The sequence below is a fragment of the Plutella xylostella genome, chromosome 23 (assembly GCF_932276165.1).
Source record: "Plutella xylostella chromosome 23, ilPluXylo3.1, whole genome shotgun sequence".
In the NCBI taxonomy this organism is placed as follows: domain Eukaryota; kingdom Metazoa; phylum Arthropoda; class Insecta; order Lepidoptera; family Plutellidae; genus Plutella; species Plutella xylostella.
Window position 1 is genome coordinate 1988163 of NC_064003.1, and position 23089 is coordinate 2011251.

Genomic DNA, 23089 nt, shown 5'->3' on the forward strand with positions numbered 1-23089 from the left:
AGTGTGTAGGTGGCGTGGGGGACCCCGCCCGAGTATGTGGAGCATACGTATATAGAGCGTGGGACACCCTCTTTCTTATATGCTTCGCATAAGTATATGTTCGCGTGGGACACCCTCGTAGTGACCTGCACGGGCCGCAGATCACGGCGGCGGACGGCGCGCTGCTGGACGAGCACGACTCCTTCTACCTCACCACCAAGAGCCTGCTCGTGCTGTTCCAGATCATGGGCGTCATGCCCATCATGCGGGTGTCGCGCCGTGAGTTGCACACGACCGTGCGTTCATAGTAGTGTGTAGGTGGCGTGGGGGACCCCGCCCGAGTATGTGGAGCATAAGTATGTAGAGCGTGGGACACCCTTCTTTCTTATATGCTTCGCATAAGAATATAGAGCGTGGGACACCCTCTTTCTTATATGCTTCGCATAAGTATATGTTCGTGTGGGACACCCTCTTTCTTATATGCTTCGCATAAGTATATGTTCGCGTGGGACACCCTCGTAGTGACCTGCACGGGCCGCAGATCACGGCGGCGGACGGCGCGCTGCTGGACGAGCACGACTCCTTCTACCTCACCACCAAGAGCCTGCTCGTGCTGTTCCAGATCATGGGCGTCATGCCCATCATGCGGGTGTCGCGCCGTGAGTTGCACACGACCGTGCGTTCATAGTAGTGTGTAGGTGGCGTGGGGGACCCCGCCCGAGTATGTGGAGCATAAGTATATAGAGCGTGGGACACCCTCTTTCTTATATGCTTCGCATAAGTATATGTTCGCGTGGGACACCCTCGTAGTGACCTGCACGGGCCGCAGATCACGGCGGCGGACGGCGCGCTGCTGGACGAGCACGACTCCTTCTACCTCACCACCAAGAGCCTGCTCGTGCTGTTCCAGATCATGGGCGTCATGCCCATCATGCGGGTGTCGCGCCGTGAGTTGCACACGACCGTGCGTTCATAGTAGTGTGTAGGTGGCGTGGGGGACCCCGCCCGAGTATGTGGAGCATGAGTATATAGAGCGTGCTTGGGACACTCGAGCACGACCAGAAGCAGCTTATATAATGTACTTTATTGAATAATGATTGTCCGGGGTCCGGTGCAAAATAGAAAGTCAGCGACCGATGCCATTCTAAGTAATAATTTCACCTCGATGGCAATGGCAAATCGTAGACGCCCTTTAGTGTTCCTTGTTTAAATCAATCCAAAATGAATTAATTTTTATTGCACTTTATTATACCAAAAGTAAATAACAGTAGGTAGTACCAAAAAGAAACAGTGTTTACAAAGTGTACGTGACCTTAATTCAACAAAACCTTGCTACTCTTAGAAATACTAGAGTGTCATAAAGGTAGCGAGAAAACTTTGTTGCACAGTAACTTTGTTGCAGAGAATGTTACAACCAAGGGACATTACTACGCGGGGCGATAGTACGAATTTTGGGCTTCTTCTTCCTCAAGTTGATAATAAATGAAACTTGCGTGCGTTGTACTAAATAGTTGTGACCGCAGTTTCATTAGCAATCACAGAAGATGTTGTGTTTAAGGGTTTAAGTTTGTAATCGGCATAAGAGGAAGGGTTGATTTGACTTTCTATGTTTTTGCAAACTATTGTAGGTAGTGCCTAAAGGTTCAAGTGAAATACGCAACAATTTTTTTTAATATTTTGCACGTCAGTCGTTATAGGGAGGTTTATTAAGAATTTGCATTAGTCATCGAACAAAATTTTATCAGAATAAAGAGCTGAGTGATTATGGATTGTAGCATAAAAAATACATAGCGCAGGTGACCCCAAGGGTAATTATTTGTATCTAGAAACTAGTTGACCATGCTGACGCCATGTTGTTGTCCCGTAATCCCGGTAAGTCGGTAACAGAAAGTGCTTTTAGCCCCTGACCGCTGCGCTGCGGAACACAAAACAAGTTTAAAGTGACACAGTAATTACTAAAGTACTTGCTTGTGGAAGACCTATTCTGGAATGTATTCATTTATAATAAGTTTTTCCTTTTTACATTGTCTTTGTTCGTTGATCGCACTTTGGACGCAAATCTGAGTGGTGAATCCTTTCATTTGTATGAAAAACCCTAATCTATAAGTATAGCAGCATCGATACGCCGATGAACAAGAAGAAAAAAATATTATTAATTAACTCACTATTAAAAACCACTATAGTAAAATATAGCAAGCTCTTTTTCTAGAGAGATCCTAATTACGAGCTTTGCTTTACCTTACAAGATATCCCTAGAATATTCCTGATTAAAAAGTTGGTTGTGAAACTAACAAATACCTACCGTAGTCTTCTAGACTCCTCCACTTAGCAATTTTCGATTCAATTTTACTTATCCAGACGAAAATATGAGAATAAGGCATTTGCTCGGTCGTTGTTCACAGATGCTAAGACGACTAAGCGCACTACGTTCAACTGGATTTCGAAGGCGACGCTCTGGGCTTACCTCGTCTGGAGTCTGGAGTGCATTGTTGTCGTCAAAGGTGGGTTTGGCTTGAATTCATTTACTTACTTACAGTATTTTTAACACCCTAATACAATGTAAATACTTAGTGCATTCACACGAATGAAGAAAAATACTAAGAACTTGTTTTAATTATAAACCATTGCGTAAGAGTGAAAACAAAATACCTACTTATATTTTTTTACACTAACGATTTCGTACACAAACCGACGCGGAAGCGATCTATCAAAGCTAAGCAGATAAGCGTGCCGTGCCAGGCAAGTCCTCCAATAGCCAGCGAGGGTGGCAACATAAAGTGTCAGTGTTGGCAGATGTTTTCCTCGTACACAATTTAGCTGCCAATTAATCTGTTGGATACCTACAAATAATAAATTTAACTTAGACCAATATTCGTTTAACTACAGCGCACTAAAATTGAGGTTGCCATTGGCCTGTTTCTTTCTAGTCTTTATCCATTCTAGAAGTAGAACATAGGGTTTCCTTTTTCTCGAGCATTCAACTGTGTCTCACACGTATTTTAAAATACCTACCAACTATATTTTACAAACAAACAATACAAAATCCCAGTACCGATCCCAAATTCCCTCAGACATCATCCAAATATACGAGTATGTTCGTAGTAAAAGCGAGACGTGATGCGTGTTGTGATACGTACAATGTCACACTGTATGTTACGCGGTGACTCTGTCGCAAGGACTCTTTCACGACTTATTTATTGGAGATGAGCTCTTTTATATCCTTAATGAAGTTTGGAAAGCTTGCCGGTAAATGACTTTAAGATTTAACAATGGCGGCTTTTAGGGAACTCTTGAAGTATTTAATTAACTTTGCTTGCTTGTGTTCTTGGAGGTGAGTAAATAATTAAGTCTCTTATTCTGAAAAAGACAGCTTAGAGCAATATGCTCGAAGCCTGGTATTACCTAGCATAAAAGACTTTAAAAAATGTTTTATGGCTTACAATTTTCAGTATCATTAGTGCTATCTACCGTTTTATAAAAAAGTAATCTAATGTACACCCTGCATAATCCTTATCGGACGATCCTGCACTATATTTAAAATTATTATTAATCTATATATTTATTACAGTGAAAATCTAAAGTGCCACCTTTTCCTTATACGTGCACGTGCATATAATACGTCGGGCGCACACTGGGCAGTGAGCACCTGACGCTAATCTTTCCAGTCTGTAGCTTCTGTCAGCTTTTGTCACCGACTTACTACGAAAAATAAGTGAAAACCTAACAACCAACTTAAACCAAACGTTAACTGTACATTCCAGTGGGCAGGGAGCGGCTGGAAACCTTCCAGAACAGTTCCAACAAGCGGTTCGACGAGGTCATCTACAACATCATATTCCTGAGCATTCTCATCCCTCACTTCCTGCTGCCCATCGCGTCGTGGCGACACGGGTCGCAGGTCGCCATCTTTAAAAACATGTGGACTCACTATCAGGTAATTAAGCCTCGTAATACTGTAAAATACTATAGAGTCTAAAGCTAGAAGTGACATGTGGACACATTATAAGGTAATTAAGCCCCATAAAATGACATAAGAGTAGTGCCTGAAGCTTAGTTGCAGTGATACGCAATTTTTAAAACCACACGTCTTATTTTTAAAAATACAATATAGACGGCTTATTCTTGACAGCCATTTAAAATCCTCACGTGCCGATATTTTGTAGGTATAAAAAATTACAATCAACTTTGCGAAATGATATTTATCCCAGAATTCAAAGCTCTTGAGTAAAAGCTTACTTACTTACCTGTTTTTAATTATGGAAAATATTTATCTTATATACGGCTACTAAACTGGGGCAAAAGACGGTGATTTTAATTTAAAGTCACGTCCGTCGTCTGAGCATTCATTTAATAAGATATTTTCTACAAAAAATCTTCTCTATTTTCTTTGCCTGGTTAGAAGGGTGAAAATTGAAAAGCCGGAAAGAGACCTAAATTAAATTTCGGTACAAAGTTTGTTTTCCGTGCCAAATTGGGCTCTATTCACTAAATGATAAAGTTTTGCTGTGTTGAATTTAGGTATTTAAAATTGCTATTAAAATATTTAAATAATTTCATCTTAAGCAAGTTAAATCATATGTAACCACATAAACAAATAAATAAACATTTTGTTGTCCAACAAAGTTTACATTATACACACCTGTGCAGTTTCAGTGATAGTATTTTACGACAACGTCAGAGAATCATAAAAATCTATTTCTCACATAATAAAAATGGTATTATTTATCTATCAAATATAAAATATTCGACATGACAGCATTTCAACCGAGTCCCGGTAGACTATTTTCAATAGAGTAGCAATTCCAATTCACTGAGGCTTTTCATCTTTTCGAGTCAAGATTGGAATTTGCTAAATCTATTTTCGTTTCGGAAATGGAACAGTGGATCGATAAAGGTACAGTTGCATTGGTATTATAGTATACATATATATATATATATATATATATATGCACTGATATGTTATTATAACTATTCTATTGTAAATTTAATAATGAATTTAAATATATACAATTCAGATTTGTGGACACTTTTTGACAAGTCTGCAAAATTGCAAATGCATCGACTCAGAGTTTGTGAAAGACGAAAGAACGCACAAATCATTATCCTATTTTAAAATGTTCTTATGTTGGTAATAGTAGAGGTATGTACTTACACTGGGTTTAAAAATACTTACATACCTAGCTTCTACACTTTTTAATTCCCTTTTTCTCCTAAGTTATTGTCCAGTCAGTTGCAAACAGTTTACCTTCTAGGAACGCATCCAGCGTCTTTTGTTTCTCACACTCATTTGTTTTCAGCTGAAATACCTGAAGATCACGGGCACCCCCATAGTGTTCCCCAACCTTTACTCGCTGACTTGGGGGCTCTGCATCTTCTCCTGGGGGCTGAGCTTTGCAGTCATACTGTCCCAGCACTACTTGCAGGTATAAACTATTAAAGTAGGTATTCGTTAACACGAAAACGTGTGAAGAATTGTTTTGCCAACTCATTTTGAAAACAATGATTCAGTAGCAAAATGACTATTAGATTTTCCACCTTTTAAAATTTTATTACATTAGATGGCGGCATTCTGAAATTAGTATAAAGTATACTTAATTATAAATCTAAAATTAAGACAGCTACAAAATTCAATTTTTATTTATTAAATACTTATAATACACCCATACCTAAATTAATCTAAGTACTCTTTGGTCTAGAGACACAAATCTATTGAATGTACCTAAGTCTTCAGTTCAGACTTTAATCTTACAGGATGACTTCGAACTCTGGCATTCCTTCGCCTACTACCACATCATCGCTATGCTGGACGGATTCTGCTCCTTATGGTGAATATACTGTACATATATACATAGTTACATAGATAACGATCAACTATATAGATAGGTATTCGAGCCCATAAACATGCATACACTTGTGCTATCACAGTCAGATTTTATGTTTTAGAAAAAGCATGATTTCTGCCTTATTTATTACGTAGGTAAATCTGGTCTGAAATAAATGATTTATTATTATAAATCAGATAATTTTGTGTGTTGTATTTTATATCTCTTGAGGATCTATATATTTCATGCTCTATTTTCAAATTAAACCAAAGTCAACACGGTAATTAGTGTAAGATTCTTCAAAAACATGAAACCGCTTTAACATTCGTATTATACATATTATTACCTCAGTATTTGTAAGCAACCATTTAAGTTAACAAGGAGGGAATAGTGCAAATATTAGCTGTAAACCGACAAAACACAAAACATTTACTAACAAGATAATTAACGGTCCTGAACACAATGTTATTTATGTCCCAAGGTTTTGTCTTATTGTTAAAATTTACATTGGAGTCTGGAATTGTTAGTTTTATTATTTATTATTTATTTATTTATAAACATTGCAGTGATACATAGGGTACAGAAGAATTCCCACAAAACCAATATTTTTGGTTTGACTGTGGGTAAACGGTGACATTTTAATTAAGCTGTTATTTAAAAATTAACAAAATAAACAATATATTGACTGTGTCAAGTGAGCAGTGCAAGGAAGGCACCACTCTCAATCATAATAAGTAGGTCAAAACCTTACAAGTATTGGCCTAAGGCCTCCTTACTAGATAGATTATTAGAGTTATACGTGTGATTTTATTTACTTCGCATAGGTGGATTGCAGACTTTTAATAGGTTATTTATTTCCTTCCCAATATCATAGTTTTACATGAATCATGTACGTACATGATTCAAGGTAAGGTTTTGGGTATGCTATGAAATTAGAACACCAAAATCAAACTGGCGATATACTATGGTTGTAGAAATCCACCAATGGTCTAAGCATGAGTTTATACTTTAGGTCGTAGCATAGCTAGTGATATATTATGACTTGAATGTCGATTTTGTGAAGTTTGAGCTTGAGGGCTTGTTGCTATATGAGATCTTTGACATAGCTGTACAATTCGAATAGTTGTTTTCTTGGGGTTTTTATGATTCCAGGTACATAAACTGCAACGCATTTGGCACGGCGTCCAAGGGCCTCGCCACAAACCTGCACAAGGCTTTGGAAGCGGACCACCCCGCGCTGAAACTGGCTCAGTACCGCCATCTCTGGGTGGACCTGTCACACATGATGCAGCAGCTAGGTAAATAACCCTATTATGTTAAGTATGCAGGTAGTTCTGGGTACGTCTAGGTCAATAGATTGGCTGCTCTGTATATTTTTCCCAATGTAACAGGGTCCAAGTTTGGATGTGTTGGATGTGTGCGGACACACACTTGAGTTGCGACTTTGTTGAGGTGAACGCAGCCAACACAGAATAATACTATGAACTGTCAACTTCATTATCTGTGGATATACATACTCTGTGATCGTTTTGTACTTACTTTGTATTCACCATTACTTGTAAACTTGCAATTAATAAATATTATAATAAATAGATAAATCCGTGAACATCTTGGCCTTTTAATGTTATCAGGTTATGGGCCGACCCGTACCTAGTGTTATTTTCAGTAAAAATAAATAAATTAACAATATTTTGAAAAAATAACCTAAAAGTGAAACTCGCGTGGCCACCGTAAAGGATTTTTTTCGCCGGTTTTCATTTTTCAGCTTCTAAATTTCAGCTTCATGATGAGTTCTAATGCCCACAATGGCATCGAAAGGCTAAAAGGCCGGGATAACTATGCCACATGGAGTTTTAGTGTGAAGACTTTTTTGGAACATGAAGAATTGTTGGAATGTATTGAGGCTGACATTGTTAAAGATGCGAAGAAGGACTCAAAAGCCAAAACTAAGATCATTCTACTGGTGGATCCGTCTTTATATATCCACATAGAAGAAGCCACGACCGCGAATCAGGTATGGGAAAATTTAAAAAAGGCCTTCGAGGATTCTGGTCTATCAAGAAAAGTAAATTTACTCAGAGATTTAATTAATACAAGTCTGGAAACAAGTAACGGTGTTGAAGATTATATAAGCAAGATCATGTCAGCAGCCCACAAATTAAGAAACATAAAATTCCACGTTGATGATGAGTGGTTGGGCACATTGATGCTTGCAGGCTTATCAGATGAATATAAGCCAATGATCATGGGATTGGAGAGTTCCGGTGTAAAGATAAGTGCAGACTTAATTAAAACTAAATTACTTCAAGAAGTAAAGGATAGTAGTGCCACTTCAGCTTTTTACACAAACTCGTCTAAAAAATTGTTCAGAAATAGCCATCAACAACAGTCTAAGTCTAAGGGCCCCCGATGCTTCAACTGTAACAAGTATGGGCACTTAGGAAAGAATTGCTGGTTTAAAAACAAGAAAGATAATCATGATAACAATAAAAGTAATGGTTTTGTTGCTGCATTTTCAGCCTTAACATCCAATGACTCTGCAAAGTGGTATCTCGACTCAGGCGCCGCCATGCACATGACGATGCACCGGGAGTGGTTGCAAGACGAGACAGTCCCACCAGTGCGGCATGTCCGCATTGCTGATGACAAGATGCTGCATGTTGAAAGCTGTGGCAAGGTTGAAATATGTGTACCTTCCATAAATGGCAGTACCAGTATGATTCAGGTGAGCAATGTCCTATATGTTCCTGATTTAAAAGCAAACCTGTTATCAATCAGCAAGATAATAAAGAGTGAATGTAAGGTGCAGTTTGATGAGCATGGCTGTCAGATATTCAATAAAAATGGAGAAAAAGTAGCAATGGCTAGTCAGATAAATGATACTTACATTCTACATACAAAAACAGCTCATGCTATGGCAGCAACAACAGATAATAATAATAGACGCATTTTTCCTGAAATAAAAATGACATATTATGTATCTAGCCTATCTGAAACCTAGTTAAACATTGTGAGATATGGCGTTTCGACTTTCTCCGTGTTCGGCATCATAAGGGTCACAGTGACAGTTAAATAAAGTCCATTTTTCTCTCCACCTTTAATTTGCAAGGTGCGGGTGCCTATATAAATAGAGTGAGTCGCCCGCGCGCCTCAGTTGTAATATCACCATGCAGAAATGACTAGGTTTCAGATAGGCTAGATACATAATATGTCATTTTTATTTCAGGAAAAATGCGTCTATTATGTAGTCTGAGCCTATCTGAAACCTAGTTAAACATTGTGAGATGTGTTTATTATCGCATGGTGGAGAGAAAACCAACTGTGACCCATAAGCTACTGATGAGTATATCAGTAGATAAATATTTGAATCTATAAATTTATAATGCATAGATTTCTAGGTAATAGATATACTAAAAAGAAAGGTATAAGTATACATAAGACTTAAGTACTTCCTTATTATTCCTGACTTGTCAGAAAGTTATGGAAGGTATGTACCTATACATATAGGTAGGTATTTATACATATGGATACACACAGTGCCTCTTCGAAAGCAATACTTATAAGTAATTATTGATCAAAATCTTGTTATTGTCAAGGCAATGTTTTTAACATACACTAGCCGAATGGATGGAACCAGTGAAATACTTTGCAACAATATTTAAAAGCTGTAAAATGTAGAATATCGATCCAGGCCGCTGGGGCTCAGGTCAGCACATGCTGACTAGGGTATGTAATTCTGGACTGACCTCAGAAATGCAGCAGCCGACCCTGGAGCCTCGAGGACCTGCTCAGTCAGCCCTGTACGACGACACGGCCTGCAACACCTGGCGCGGCATCTAGTCCTTGGAACTAGGAGTGGTGCTTGAAGGGAAGATAATTTTACTAAATATCTCAGCCTCATCAGCTACTGGAAAAGATTAGATGAAGGCTGTGACACTGGCGGATAACTAAGTATTCAGTTTTTCAAAACATGATGCAGGTCACTATATTCATATACTAGATTGACAAGTAACACACAGTCTAATTTTGTATTCTAACTAACTCGGCGGTTAACGAGTTCCTGTGCAGACTACTAGGAAGGAAAGTTATTTTATAAGCCTTTGCACCGATTTTGTGGGCTACTATCATTCTGTATCATCATGTGTGAATATTATGAGCTCTGGCAGCATTCCTTGGTAGATGACATCAATTAATAAAGATTGATTAACACAACAATAACAATTATAATAGTTGATAAATGAAACCCGGCTAACATGTCTTAACTGGGTAAGTAAATGATCAGTCATGCCACCAGGATAAGTAAAATGTTCAGTACTTCATATGAAAAACATTAACAAGGTCACCTTTAGGTATGTTCGTCAACACTAAGGGCAGGTCTCGGCCAAAACCTTAAGGCTTCGCCTTGTTGCAACTTCAAAGGTACGTAGGTAGGTACCTACTTACATTGTTGTAGGTTCGATTTTGAAACCATTAAGTCAACCTAGATAAAACAAAATAAAATAGCAGATTAAATAAAGATGGTACGTAAAGATGTTAGTTGTACCTGATCAGACCTGATGCAACGACAGCCAACATAGACTCTCTAATCTGTGGAAGCAACAATCATGGTGGCGGGAACATGGACAGTTGGACGAGCCATCTCGAGCCTGACTTATCAATCAGAACTGACAGTTCGCCAACAGCAGATAGCTTGCGGCTATCTATAGGTAAACTTAGGTAGTTAGCTATACCCAAGAAAAAGTCCTTGGACATCGATATGACAGTGGAACTGTGAATAACTGTGACATTCTTTAAAACAAAAAGACTTGTTGTTGTTGTTGTCCAGCTAAGGAAGGTTACCTACTTCAGCGACCTGGTATTGCATTCTGAAAGAACTGCGAAGAGTTAATATTATGACTAATAATTATTACTTATTTAGAAAGTTTTCAGCAAACTCTAATAAATCAAGCAGCTACCACGTCACCGCTGCCCGGTTATAACTCTGTACTAGCTTAGTAGATATATATACCAGTTCTAGCCTTCAGCTAGAGGCCAGAGAGCTCCTAAATGAGATGCGAGTACGAGCATGACACAAGTAATTTTTTTTACTTGGTAACTAGTTACGTAACTAACTGAAAGATCCATAAAACAGATTACTCAAAATGTAATTGTGAAAACGGCACGTCTGCATCTTAACCAGTCAGTATAAGTACTTTCAGCAGATACAGTGTTGAAAAATAGTTATGAAACGTTTGCGCCAGAATCGAATTAAAAATACATTTTCAAGCAATTTTGAAGCCGTTTAGGCATGAATAGGTACTTTCACACTTTGGATTGTGCTCCAAATGATAACCTTCGAAATTCATAGAGATTTAATGACGACTGCCATTGTTTATTATCTAGCCCCGTACATTGAGTAGGGCTGCGGCTACACGTGATGTGATACACAGTACACAGTAGGTATATGCATGTTCCCAGAATAGTGGAAGTTATAATTTTACCAAAAGGTAGTCGTCTCGTGCAAGAGCACCGTTACTCGATTTATTCGATACAGAACTAGTAGACAGCTGCTGCTGCGTAGGAGGTTCACGCATTTTTCAACAAAGAGCTCGGATACACACTCACAATCCACTGGGACATAAGGAAGACAGCTAATATGGTGCCACTCAGAAACCGCGATGACACTCCGATCATGATCACCCGACAGTAGGATCATAATAAATTCGGTAACTTGTGAAGCGGTATGGTATAGCAACAGCGACTTTCACGAAATCAGGAATTAGCTCAGTGCTTTTAGGTTGAACACTCGCCGGTGGGATTCACTTTGCTCATAGCCGAGAAAAGAAAAGACTCAAAGCTGGAATCTGCCGATGTGTCATGACACTTAAGATAGTGTCTGGGGGGGTCACTTTATATGACGAAAAACGAACTTTCAGTGCACTGCGACGCGAGCCGCTCTATCTGTTTGTATGTATTAAACGTGCCGATTGCACGACAGCTCTCGTTCGTTCGTTTCTCATCAGTATAGAGTAACGCTCCTGTACTTACCGTGCGTCACCATTCCCATGAGCAGTCCAATGATCTTTAGCCAGTTTAGAACAAAAGCTGCATTAGACAGTTTCTTCAGCAGAGACATCGAAATAAAAAATTGATTGCACAACTATCCCCAGGAGCAGTCTACAGGTCACTTTGGGCAGTACAGAAGAAAGCTGCTTTAATAGAATACCCTACCTCAGCGGAGACATCAAATTGAAGTGCTATAACACTTTTAGAAGCGGTGCACGTTACCCGATTTGTAATGACCAACCTTGGCAGTAAACGTTCGTCTGCATATGCCAAAATCACTGATGAATAGCGCACGTTACTCGATACCTTCTAAATAAGTCACTCATAATGATGGCTGATGATGATGATGACCGTGCTAGCAATAGTGCAGGCGGTTCCGCTGAGCATAAAATCTCTTCCCAGACAGGGGGCGTTTGGATCTGGCAACCAGAACAGGAGTGCCAGGTGTGCGCAGCGATGCAGGTGGGACAACACAGCCGCCAGGGCAGGAGTGCATGGCTGGGTCTATGCAGCGATGCAGGTAGCACAAACCGGTGGCCAGGGCCAGGACCGGGTGTACGCTGCGATGCAGGTGGCACAAAACGGTGGCCAGGGCCAGGACCGGGTGTACAGCCGCCAGGGCAGGAGTGCATGGCTGGGTCTATCTATGCAGCGATGCAGGTACCACAAACCGGTGGCCAGGGCCAGGACCGGGTGTACGCTGCGATGCAGGTGGCACGAGACGGCGGCCAGCGCAGGAGCACAGGGCCGGGTGTATGCTGCGATGCAGGTGGCACGAACCGGTGGCCAGGGCAGGAGCGCAGGGCCGGGTGTACGCTGCGATGCAGGTGCCACGAGACGGCGGCCAGCGCAGGAGCGCACATGGCCGGGTGCAGGTTACACGAAACTTCAATTTCACCGAATCGGCCTGCCTACCCTCAGCGGGTAGGTACCGGCGGATCACATTACTCGCCGCACATGCCACAATGTCCCAACATACTGAAACTCGGAGCCACGTGCTTCCTGTAAAAAATCCTATGACGGTCCTGGAAAGCTCCTGTTTGTAAAGCCTTACATAAGCTATAATCAAGTGCATTATTGTAATAGCAAAGTTTTTATCAACTGTTTTCTAAAAATATTAGAAATTGAGGGTAGAAAAATATATTTTTATAATTTTTTCCTGTATAAAATTAACATATGCTTTACTTAAAGCGGTCATTAATGTAAGTATCTAGCTCAAGCGCCACTAGTAGGACCGGAATATGTGATCAATCATCACCACGACTATTGAATCGGACCCTACTGCGTGGGATAAAAACCCCAAGCGCCGGAGCATTATGACCAGTGGCTGAGCTTTTAAAAGCAGTAAATAATAGCATTTTACTCACGGCTTATCAACTCAAACCTTCGTTGCGAAATCCTCAGCAATGGCTGCGTGCGCAGCAGCCGGCAGGCCCCGCGCCGCCTGGTCCGCATCACCCTACAGCTCCCGGCAGCGAGGACTCCGCAAATTCAATATTATATTTTTCCCCGTCGGAGCGAAGCCGACGAGAACCGTGGCTACACTGAGCCATTTTGCCGAAGTATTCACTTCAAAAATCAAAAACCAACTGAGGCGCGCGGGCGACTCACTCTATTTATATAGGCACCCGCACCTTGCAAATTAAAGGTGGAGAGAAAAATGGACTTTATTTAACTGTCACTGTGACCCTTATGATGCCGAACACGGAGAAAGTCGAAACGCCATATCTCACAATGTTTAACTAGGTTTCAGATAGGCTCAGACTACATAATACCTATTTATGGCACTTGAGAATGGGCCATCTGAATTTTACAGACTTAAATAAAATAACAAACTGTGCTACTGGTGTAAAACTGTCTGAAGAGAAAGAAAGTTCTGTCTGCATTTCATGTATTGAAGGGAAACAATCAAGGCTACCTTTCCCCAGTGATAGCCAAAGAGCGAGCTCCCGTGCAACATCATTGCTAGAGCTCATCCATACAGATGTATGTGGTCCGATGCAACAAACTTCAATTGGAGGAGCAAGGTATTTTGTGACTTTCATAGACGATTACTCCAGAAAAGTATTTGTTTACTTTATAAAGTCTAAATCAGAAGTATTTGAGAAATTTAAAGAGTACAAAAACAGAGTAGAAAATGAACTGAACTGTAAAATTAAAACATTAAGAAGTGACAATGGCAAGGAATATATCAACCAACATTTCAGTAATTATTTAAAGAATTGTGGTATTCTACACCAAACAAGCAATCCATATACTCCAGAACAAAATGGACTCAGTGAAAGAATGAATAGAACTTTGATAGAACGTGCTAAATGTATGTTATTTAATGCCATGTTACAGATGGGCTATTGGGCTGAAGCGGTGGGCACAGCTGCATATATTGTCAACCGCTCCCCAACACGAGCTCTCTCCTTCATCACTCCAGAAGAGATGTGGACTGGAACAGCGCCGGATCTAAGTCACCTGAGAGTTTTTGGATGTGAAGCTATGGTGCACATACCAAAAGAACAAAGAAGAAAATTAGATGCCAAGTCACGTAAATTAATATTTGTCGGGTACAGTGCTTGTACTAAGGGCTACAGATTTATAGACCCTCAGAGCAGACGAGTATACATGAGTAGAGATGTAATATTCTTGGAAGGCACAGCAAAGAGAAACACAGTGCAGTCATTTGCTTCTGAAAATAACACGGTGAATGAAAAGTCTTCATCAGCACCTGAAAAAGAAAAGAAAAATACATTAGAATCGGAAGTAAAAGTACAAGAAGTTGTTGAAAATAGAACACAGTTAGAAGATAAATCAAGAGAAAAGGAAAACATTTTAAATGAACAGAATAAAGTATACCTACCTTTGTCACAGACTGAAACAGCACCTGAAAATAATGAAAATGAAAGTTATAATGAAACCACTTCAAGCACACACTCTGAATTATTGTATGAAAGTACTCACGAGGAAGATACAAACTCTGATCCAAATGATGAGACTTATGTTCCCAGTGGAAGTGATGTAGACACCAGCCCTGAAAACAAACAAAGACCTAGCAGGAGAAACGAGTTCTACCAGCCCAGATCATACATATGCATGAACAGTGAGTCCACCATGAGCTATCTTGACAGCGATCCACTATGTCATGAGGAGGCTCTCAATAGCGATAAGAAAAATGAGTGGCTAAATGCTATGAATGAAGAATATCAAGCTCTGTTACAAAACAATACTTGGAACTTAGTAGAACTACCTGAAGGTAAAAAAGTAATCCCCTGCAAGTGGGTTTTCAAGACAAAAAGGGATGAAAATGGTAACATTCAACGATACAAAGCAAGACTGGTGATAAAAGGATTCAGACAGACCAAAGGAGTCGACTATCATGAAGTTTACGCTCCTGTTGTCCGATATAGCTCAGTAAGATATTTACTTGGAGTGGCTGCTAAATACAATTTGCGAATACATCAAATGGACACTGTAACAGCCTTCTTACAGGGAGATGTAGAAGAGGAAATATTCATGTGTCAGCCACCCAACTACGAAGAAGGACATATGGTGTGTAAGCTGAACAAATCTCTGTATGGCCTTAAGCAAGCTAGCAGGCAGTGGAACAAGAAGCTCAATGAAGCACTCCTCCAGATTGGTCTGACACGGTCCAAGGTAGATCCGTGTATTTACTACAGAATAGTAAATGATAAGAATATCCTGTTCATCACTGTATATGTCGACGACCTAATGTATTTCTTTAATGATGAAGAAACCGCATCAGTGGTCAAGTTGAAACTGAAAGAAAAATTTCTGATGAAAGACATGGGTGAAGTGAAACAATGTATGGGATACAAAATCAAGCAATGTGGTGATGAAATTCATGTCAGCCAGACAATTTATATAGAGAAAATACTTGAAAGATTTGTTATGTCAGATTGTAATGCAGTATCAACACCATGTGACCCTAGTGTCAACTTGAAGAAAGCTGAAAGCGAAGAGGAAATTTTAAGGAATATTCCCTATCAAGAGGCAATTGGCTGCTTACTGTATCTGTCACAAGGAACACGTCCTGACATAACATATATAGTAAACACTTTAAGTAAATTTAATAACCAACCAACAGCTCAGCATTGGGCAGCTTTGAAAAGAGTCTTCAGGTATCTGAAAGGAACAAAGGACTTACAACTTGTCTTCAAATGTGACGCTGGTAATATTGTTGGATATTGCGATGCAGACTGGGCCAGCAACACTGATGATAGAAGATCCTGCACAGGATATATGTTTCTATTTCAGGGTGCAGCAATAAGCTGGAGTTCTAAAAGGCAACCCACAGTTGCATTATCAAGTACAGAAGCCGAATATATGGCCCTATCTTCAGCTATTCAAGAGGCTATGTGGCTTAAGCAGTTGCAGGAGGATTTTTGGCCTTCTCTATCCAATGATTCATTTGATGTGTACTGTGATAATCAAAGTGCTCTTAGTATTGCAGGTCATGACGTATACCACGCACGCAGCAAGCATATAGACGTGCGATACCACTTCATAAGGGAGAAAATTGAAGCTAAACAAATAAGCCTCAAATATCAATGCTCAGAGGACATGGTTGCAGATGCACTCACGAAGGGCCTACAAAGACTCAAGCATGACCGGCACCTCAGCACAATGGGTCTGCGTTCAGGAGAGGGTGTTGAGGTGAACGCAGCCAACACAGAATAATACTATGAACTGTCAACTTCATTATCTGTGGATATACATACTCTGTGATCGTTTTGTACTTACTTTGTATTCACCATTACTTGTAAACTTGCAATTAATAAATATTATAATAAATAGATAAATCCGTGAACATCTTGGCCTTTTAATGTTATCAGACTTTCTAAATAACACAAAGGTTTTGTGCCGATTTCTGAATTTCCTATAAACCCTTTTTAAGTTGTTATATATGGAGTTATAGACGGGGAATAGAGTATTTATGCCATATGAAAACCAAATATGAGATAGAAACTACATTAAATAAAATATATAAGTACACCCTGTAGAAAAGTTGCTAATTTATTTTATTTTCTTTTACACTAACTTTCTTTTCGAGTGGAAAGCAATAGCCGTTTGTCCGTCTCGATAATAGTCTTCGAACCACAACAAGTGATTAAACAGGGCAATAATACCGCCATACGGGTTTAGCACCACTTCAGTTCAAGTACTAGCTATTTCTGTAACGGAATTCGGAGAATAAGTTTCAATCGTCCTGAATGTCATATATTATCCATCAGGATTCCGATGATTCTTTGCGCTCACACTTAGGTACCTACTATAGAAAGATAGATTGAATTTGAAAGTTACCATAGTAAATAGTTGTCCATCATAATTACTATGAAGTCATTAAGGGTGGGTTGCACCATTTAACTTTAACTATAACAAACGTCAAATCCCTTGAAGATCGATCTCTCTCGTCAAGGGATTTGACGTTTGTAATAGTTAAAGTTAAATGGTGAAACCCACCCTAAGAATGCCCGTTGTTCTATATGTGAAGTCTACGAAACTCTATAAAAAGGAGATACAACTTACTTAATTATTAGTGAACCAGGTAACAAAATACGATGACGACAATACTTATTGTCTTCGCGTTTCAAATAAGTACTAACTACGCGTGTCATAATATAATTATGGCTCTTTGTCAACGCTTCGATGGGGCCGAGGCACACACAACTCATCAAAGGGCCTCACCCAGACACTCTGGTTACACGTAACAAGGAGACAGTAGCCTCGGCCGAGCACTCGGTCAATTGCCAACCGTTCATTGGTCGAATTGGGTACTGTCTGGCTCCTCTACTCAGTAGGTGTAACAAGGGTGTAACTGTGATTATAACTGTGATTCCTTCCACAGGCCGAGCATACTCCAACATGTACGGAATCTACTGCATGGTGATATTCTTCACGACGACGATCTCACTCTACGGAGCACTGTCGGAGATCCTCGAGCACGGGTTGAGCTACAAGGAGATGGGGCTGTTCGTGATAGTGGGCTACTGCATGACGCTGCTCTTCATTATATGCAACGAGGCCTACCACGCCACGCGGAAGGTGCGACTCTCACATACAGCCAAATACTATCGATAAAATCGACGCTGGTAATTTACAAACTATCGATATCGATAATATTACTGTATTGATATTACTATCGATAAGACATACTATAGATAGCATCGTTATTATCGATAGTCTAGTCAACGTTTAAGAGCAACATATCGATACTTTATTGATTCCCAGCGTTGCTATTCAATTATTAAGATAGATACTATCGATATTTTCTTGATGTAGAGCATTGATTCTATCGATAGTATTGCTTTTTACCAATGATATTGCCGTAAAACAGCTACTAATACACCTAGGTACATAACCCACGGTGATGTACTTCACTCTCGAGCTCGCTGTAGGGAGCGTGTCGGAGGTCCTCGAGCACGGGCTGAGCTACAAGGAGATGGGGCTGTTCGTGATAGTGGGCTACTGCATGACGCTGCTCTTCATTATATGCAACGAGGCCTACCACGCCACGCGGAAGGTGCGACTCTCACATGCAGCCAAATACTATCGATAAAATCGACGCTGGTAATTTACAAACTATCGATATCGATAATATTACTGTATTGATATTACTATCGATAAGACATACTATAGATAGCATCGTTATTATCGATAGTCTAGTCAACGTTTAAGAGCAACATATCGATACTTTATTGATTCCCAGCGTTGCTATTCAATTATTAAGATAGATACTATCGATATTTTCTTGATGTAGAGCATTGATTCTATCGATAGTATTGCTATTTACCAATATTATTGCAGTAAAATAGCTACTAATACACCTAGGTATATAACCCACGGTGATGTACTTCACTCTCGAGCTCGCTGTACGCAGAGTGTCGGAGGTCCTCGAGCACGGGCTGAGCTACAAGGAGATGGGGCTGTTCGTGATAGTGGGCTACTGCATGACGCTACTCTTCATTATATGCAACGAGGCCTACCACGCCACGCGGAAGGTGCGTCCGACTGTCACATACAGCCAAATGACAAACTACCTACTAAAAAGCATTACTATCGATATTATTGTGTTGTATAATACTCGTATTAGTGTCGATATCACAAACTACCGATAGCATCGATACTATCGATAATATCGATGTATGTAATGTAATCTATCATGCTACCAGGAAGGAGAGATAAGCGGTCAAAAAAGTTATAACACTTTTGACTGAAATACTTAACCACACTATTGCAACCTACATAACCTGAAGTACACGCAAGGAGTAACGTATCAACTGTACGCGGACTCGGGTGTACGTCCAGTGACTCATCCTAATCGGACTGGCTAATCATGTTTCTTTTTATTTCAGGTTCAGCAACGTCACTCAGGAAAGCACCTTTCATAAATCGATATTAATTTTCTTACATTAAAACATGGTTAAATTGAGAGTAAAATGCCTCTGACAAATTCAATTTGCAATCCGAAGTGAAGTATCTGCGTACAAACTACAAAGTTGCAGTATTTGCCGATCAAAAGCGATCGTAGCTCCATTCTCTCGTTTCACGGCTGTAAAATGTAAAATAGTTCATGAAACTTTACGTTCCGAAGGAAATATTTTATTGATAGGTAGCAAGGCTCTTAGATAGTGTTTGTGAAATCGTAAACTTACAATGGAAGTATACAACTCCAATTCCTTTCTCATTGTAAAGTATAGGCTGGGGGAGGCTACCCAAACCTGAAACAATTAAGAAGAATTTGAGTATAATTGATTCCAATTTTAAAATTGTCATTGTCAAAATGTTTTTTTTTATTACCAAGCTTAGAAGGCAATAAGCCTTCTTGATAGGCATGATAATTCTTATAGGCAAAGTGTTAAGTGAACTGAATTACAAGGATTACAATTGTGAGCATATTTATAGGTACTGTATGTATTTCATATTAAATATCTAATCGGTAAATACAAAAGGGAAGTCGATAGGAATCGTGTTGTATGGGCCCTTCGCCACTGGCTTCACCATTGTAACGGGGCGCCGTACATTCTCGAGTTCTACCTTTATGAGATAACCCATCGTACTGTCAGCTGCATTAGTAGCTATAGATTGGCAAGTTGCTTGGCGACCCTCCTTGCGGGGTGAAAGACGCGGAGGGGACGAGGTACCCAAGACGACAGCGGGTAGCGGGAGGGGTAGCGGTGAAGGGCAACGCGTGCACTGCATGTCATTGTTACGGCAGTCTCGGCTCGGCCGCGCAGCCGAGGCGGCCACATGTCTTATATAGTCTGTCATAATTTGAGTGCGACCCACATGAGATCATTGATCCTGAGACCATTAGTCGTAGGATGAGTGTTGAGGCCTTTTTAATATTATCATTATATTATTATTAGGTATCTATAATTCGTCAACAAAATAACGTTAAAAACAACAAATCGTATAATGTCTCAATATAGGGGCTCCTTGTAGAACAGCGTACCGGATCAGTCATGCTACGCGGCTAAAGGTTGGTACTGCGCAGTCAGATACGAAAAAGTAAACAACAAAGACGAAGAGTCCATATGACAGTGCGTCAGTCAGTTGTCAGTTCTTGTAACTAGGAAAGCAACCAAAATTTATGTGATTTAATGAAAGCAATGAATGAGCAAAACACAGAGAAAAATTACAAAATTGATGAAATATTGAAAGAAAATGGTCATATCGTGCTTCGCCTACCCCCATACCACCTGGAATTAAATCCTATTGAACTTGTGTGGCGGTACGTGAAAGGCGAGCTCGCAAGAACGTCGATTGACTCTAACTTAGATAAAGAGATAAAAGACTTAGAGTTGCTTTTCTCTAATTATTCGCCTGAAAAGTGGAAAAATTGTGACGACCATGTCATAAAAAATTAAGACGAATATTATAAATCTGATACAGTATTTGACGATGTATTGGACAGGTATTTTATTGTTTATTTATAATTTAATGTAAATTAAACATAAAATATTATAGGTGTACACTGAACTAATATGACTGGCGTACTCTAGTACATTATACTTCAAAGTAGGTATAATGTTTTTTGTCTTAGATTTATAATTGAAGTTAATGAAAACGATGATGAAGATGAGGATGACGACGACGATGAACAAGTTCAAACAGAGAGTGAAAGTGACATGGAAATTGATTTATAAAATAAAACACTTTTACATAAATAAATTCAAATTGGTAGATATTCTGAAGGTAAACATCCAAATTTTAATGCTGTCAAACTATAAATTTTAAGCTAAATATGACATTTACGGGAACACTCATAGAATAAAATTTTACTTACGTCAGAAATAGTTACAAGCTATCGCGAGATTAATCCGGGCACACTTTTCTACGTGTGTAGCATGTCATGCTACCTCGCCCCCGCCACTTCTTTCACCCCGCAAGGAGGGTCGCCAAGTAACTTGCCACATTATATACACTTTGGTACATTGTCAATCTGAAACCGCCTATCAATACATTGAAATATTGACGGATCACCAGTTTGACAAAGTACAGAAGTGTATTTAGCTATAATGTATTTTTTCTTACTTGTCGTAGATTTTGAGCAATCTTTGAGTGTCTTTTTATTTGAATTAATTTAAAAATTAAATAAATTAAAACTTAATGACAAATGAAATGCTTATGAGCAAAAATGATTGATTTCGTAATTAAGCCATTTATTTTGGCCGTAGTTTATTTGTTTAATAGTACTATTTTAATTAAAAAGACACACAAAGATTGTTTACCTTTTTCGCCAAATAAGAATGAATACAGTATACTTATGCAGCTGACCATACATTCGCAGGTGGGCCACGAGTTCCAGGTGCGGCTACTGAACGTGAACCTCGGCTCCATAGACCGCAACACGCAGCGCGAGGTCGAGATGTTCCTGGTCGCCATCGCCAAGAACCCACCAATCATGAACCTGGACGGCTTCGCTAATATTAATAGGGAACTGTTCACTGCGGTAAGTGTTTAGGTGACAAATTGAGGCTTGTTTAAGTCCGGCTCTAGCGCAACCTGAAAACCTAGCACGGGGTGCAAGACTGATCTGCTTGGCTAATCCTCACTTCACGGTGACAAACCATAGTTCAGCTCTACGACACGTTTATTTATAGAAACTAGTAGTTACGTTTTGACATGTCGTTTTCTGCAATGCAATCTGAAGTCGTCCGCTATAATTACATTAATGTAATCAAACTCATCTCGCAATACCCCTTTAGCATATTGAATGCGTAATGGATATTAAACGTAAAATAAAAATGAGTTTATGGTTTTCGTGTATGCTTTATCGGCTTTATAGGAAAAAATAGCGGAACAGATTAGGATAGAGATAGTGAATAATCTGGTTACACATTGGGTACTATGCACCCAGTAATACCCATTAGGATTAGATTAGCCTATACGTGGATTAATCAAAAGAGGCAAGAGCGAAAGCATGGCCTAAAAATTCTTCAGTGAAATCGGAAAACTGAGGTTTTTATAAGGTATTATGAGGTATTGTGAACCTTAAAGCATAGGTTCACAATACCTCATAATACCTTACAAGTTGATAAAAAGGGTCATAATATAATAAACCTCCAGAGACCATTATAATCCCTGCTGCATCAGCCTGTAATCTTCACCGTTGAACGTAGGAGCGCCACAACAGTCTATCCTGGTATCACTAACGATCAAGACTGTTAAATAGAAATAATAGAATAGAGAAAAACGGACTCAATTTATTGAATGCATAAATATAAGCATAAGTACAAAGCATTTTCTACCAGTCATCCTGTGGGTTGGGTGGAAGTGAAAGATTTTTATATTATTTTATAGTGTGCAAAAACAAAACCAATACCTATTAATTTATTATCCTTCCCTCACAGAACATAAGCTTCATGTCGACATACCTGATAGTCCTGATGCAGTTCAAGCTGACTCTGCTCCGTCAGGGCGCGCGCAAGATGCTCAAGACCATCGTGATGGCCGTGTTCAACTCCACCACCACGCTGGCTGATGATGATGAAGAGGAGGAGCCGGATGTTGGCCAGTAGACTGGGGTAGCTGGGTGAAGGAGCGTGCATATTATGACGGGCTACGAGTTTGATAGTTGGTCGAAAACTTTTATAGTTTAACTTTTATAATAGAATAGGCTTAAATAGGTTGAGTTTAGTTTAAATTTTAGAGATAGGGTTTGTTGTACTTTTAGAAGTGATTTTAGTACGAATCTATAATTTAATAAGTAATTAAGTAAATGAAACAAT

General features: G+C 39.6%; 2 protein-coding genes across 6 annotated transcripts; both read left to right on the plus strand.

Moving 5' to 3' along the window:
* Positions 1-771: 771 nt before the first annotated feature.
* Positions 772-23089, plus strand: LOC105398244 (gustatory and odorant receptor 22). Its single transcript, XM_048629542.1, has 9 exons — positions 772-926; positions 2382-2480; positions 3741-3913; positions 5277-5402; positions 5731-5804; positions 6954-7099; positions 17704-17900; positions 21649-21810; positions 22712-23089. The coding sequence occupies exons 1-9, from the start codon at positions 893-895 to the stop codon at positions 22877-22879; spliced, it is 1179 nt and encodes a 392-aa protein (XP_048485499.1). The 5' UTR covers positions 772-892; the 3' UTR covers positions 22880-23089.
* Positions 7252-16665, plus strand: LOC119691901 (retrovirus-related Pol polyprotein from transposon TNT 1-94). 5 transcript variants are annotated; one of them, XM_048629535.1, is made up of 3 exons: positions 7252-8737; positions 13615-14540; positions 14709-16665. In XM_048629535.1, exons 1-3 carry the CDS (start codon positions 7585-7587, stop codon positions 16533-16535), a joined length of 3906 nt encoding a protein of 1301 aa, XP_048485492.1. In that variant the 5' UTR covers positions 7252-7584; the 3' UTR covers positions 16536-16665. The 5 variants fall into 5 exon arrangements, with proteins under 5 accessions (XP_048485492.1, XP_048485491.1, XP_048485493.1 ...); XM_048629534.1 differs by having other exon boundaries at positions 13615-16665; XM_048629536.1 differs by having other exon boundaries at positions 7252-8526; positions 14190-16665.

Excerpts from the sequence above, each read along its gene's own strand:
- LOC105398244 (XM_048629542.1), top strand. The coding sequence starts at position 893 with ATGGGCGTCATGCCCATCATGCGGGTGTCGCGCC. Across the intron at positions 2,481-3,740 it reads GTGCATTGTTGTCGTCAAAG|TGGGCAGGGAGCGGCTGGAA; the intron begins GTGGGTTTGGCT and ends TGTACATTCCAG. Across the intron at positions 21,811-22,711 it reads ATAGGGAACTGTTCACTGCG|AACATAAGCTTCATGTCGAC; the intron begins GTAAGTGTTTAG and ends CTTCCCTCACAG.
- LOC119691901 (XM_048629534.1), top strand. The coding sequence starts at position 7,585 with ATGATGAGTTCTAATGCCCACAATGGCATCGAAAGGCTAAAAGGCCGG. Across the intron at positions 8,738-13,614 it reads GGCAGCAACAACAGATAATA|ATAATACCTATTTATGGCAC; the intron begins ATAATAGACGCA and ends GGCTCAGACTAC.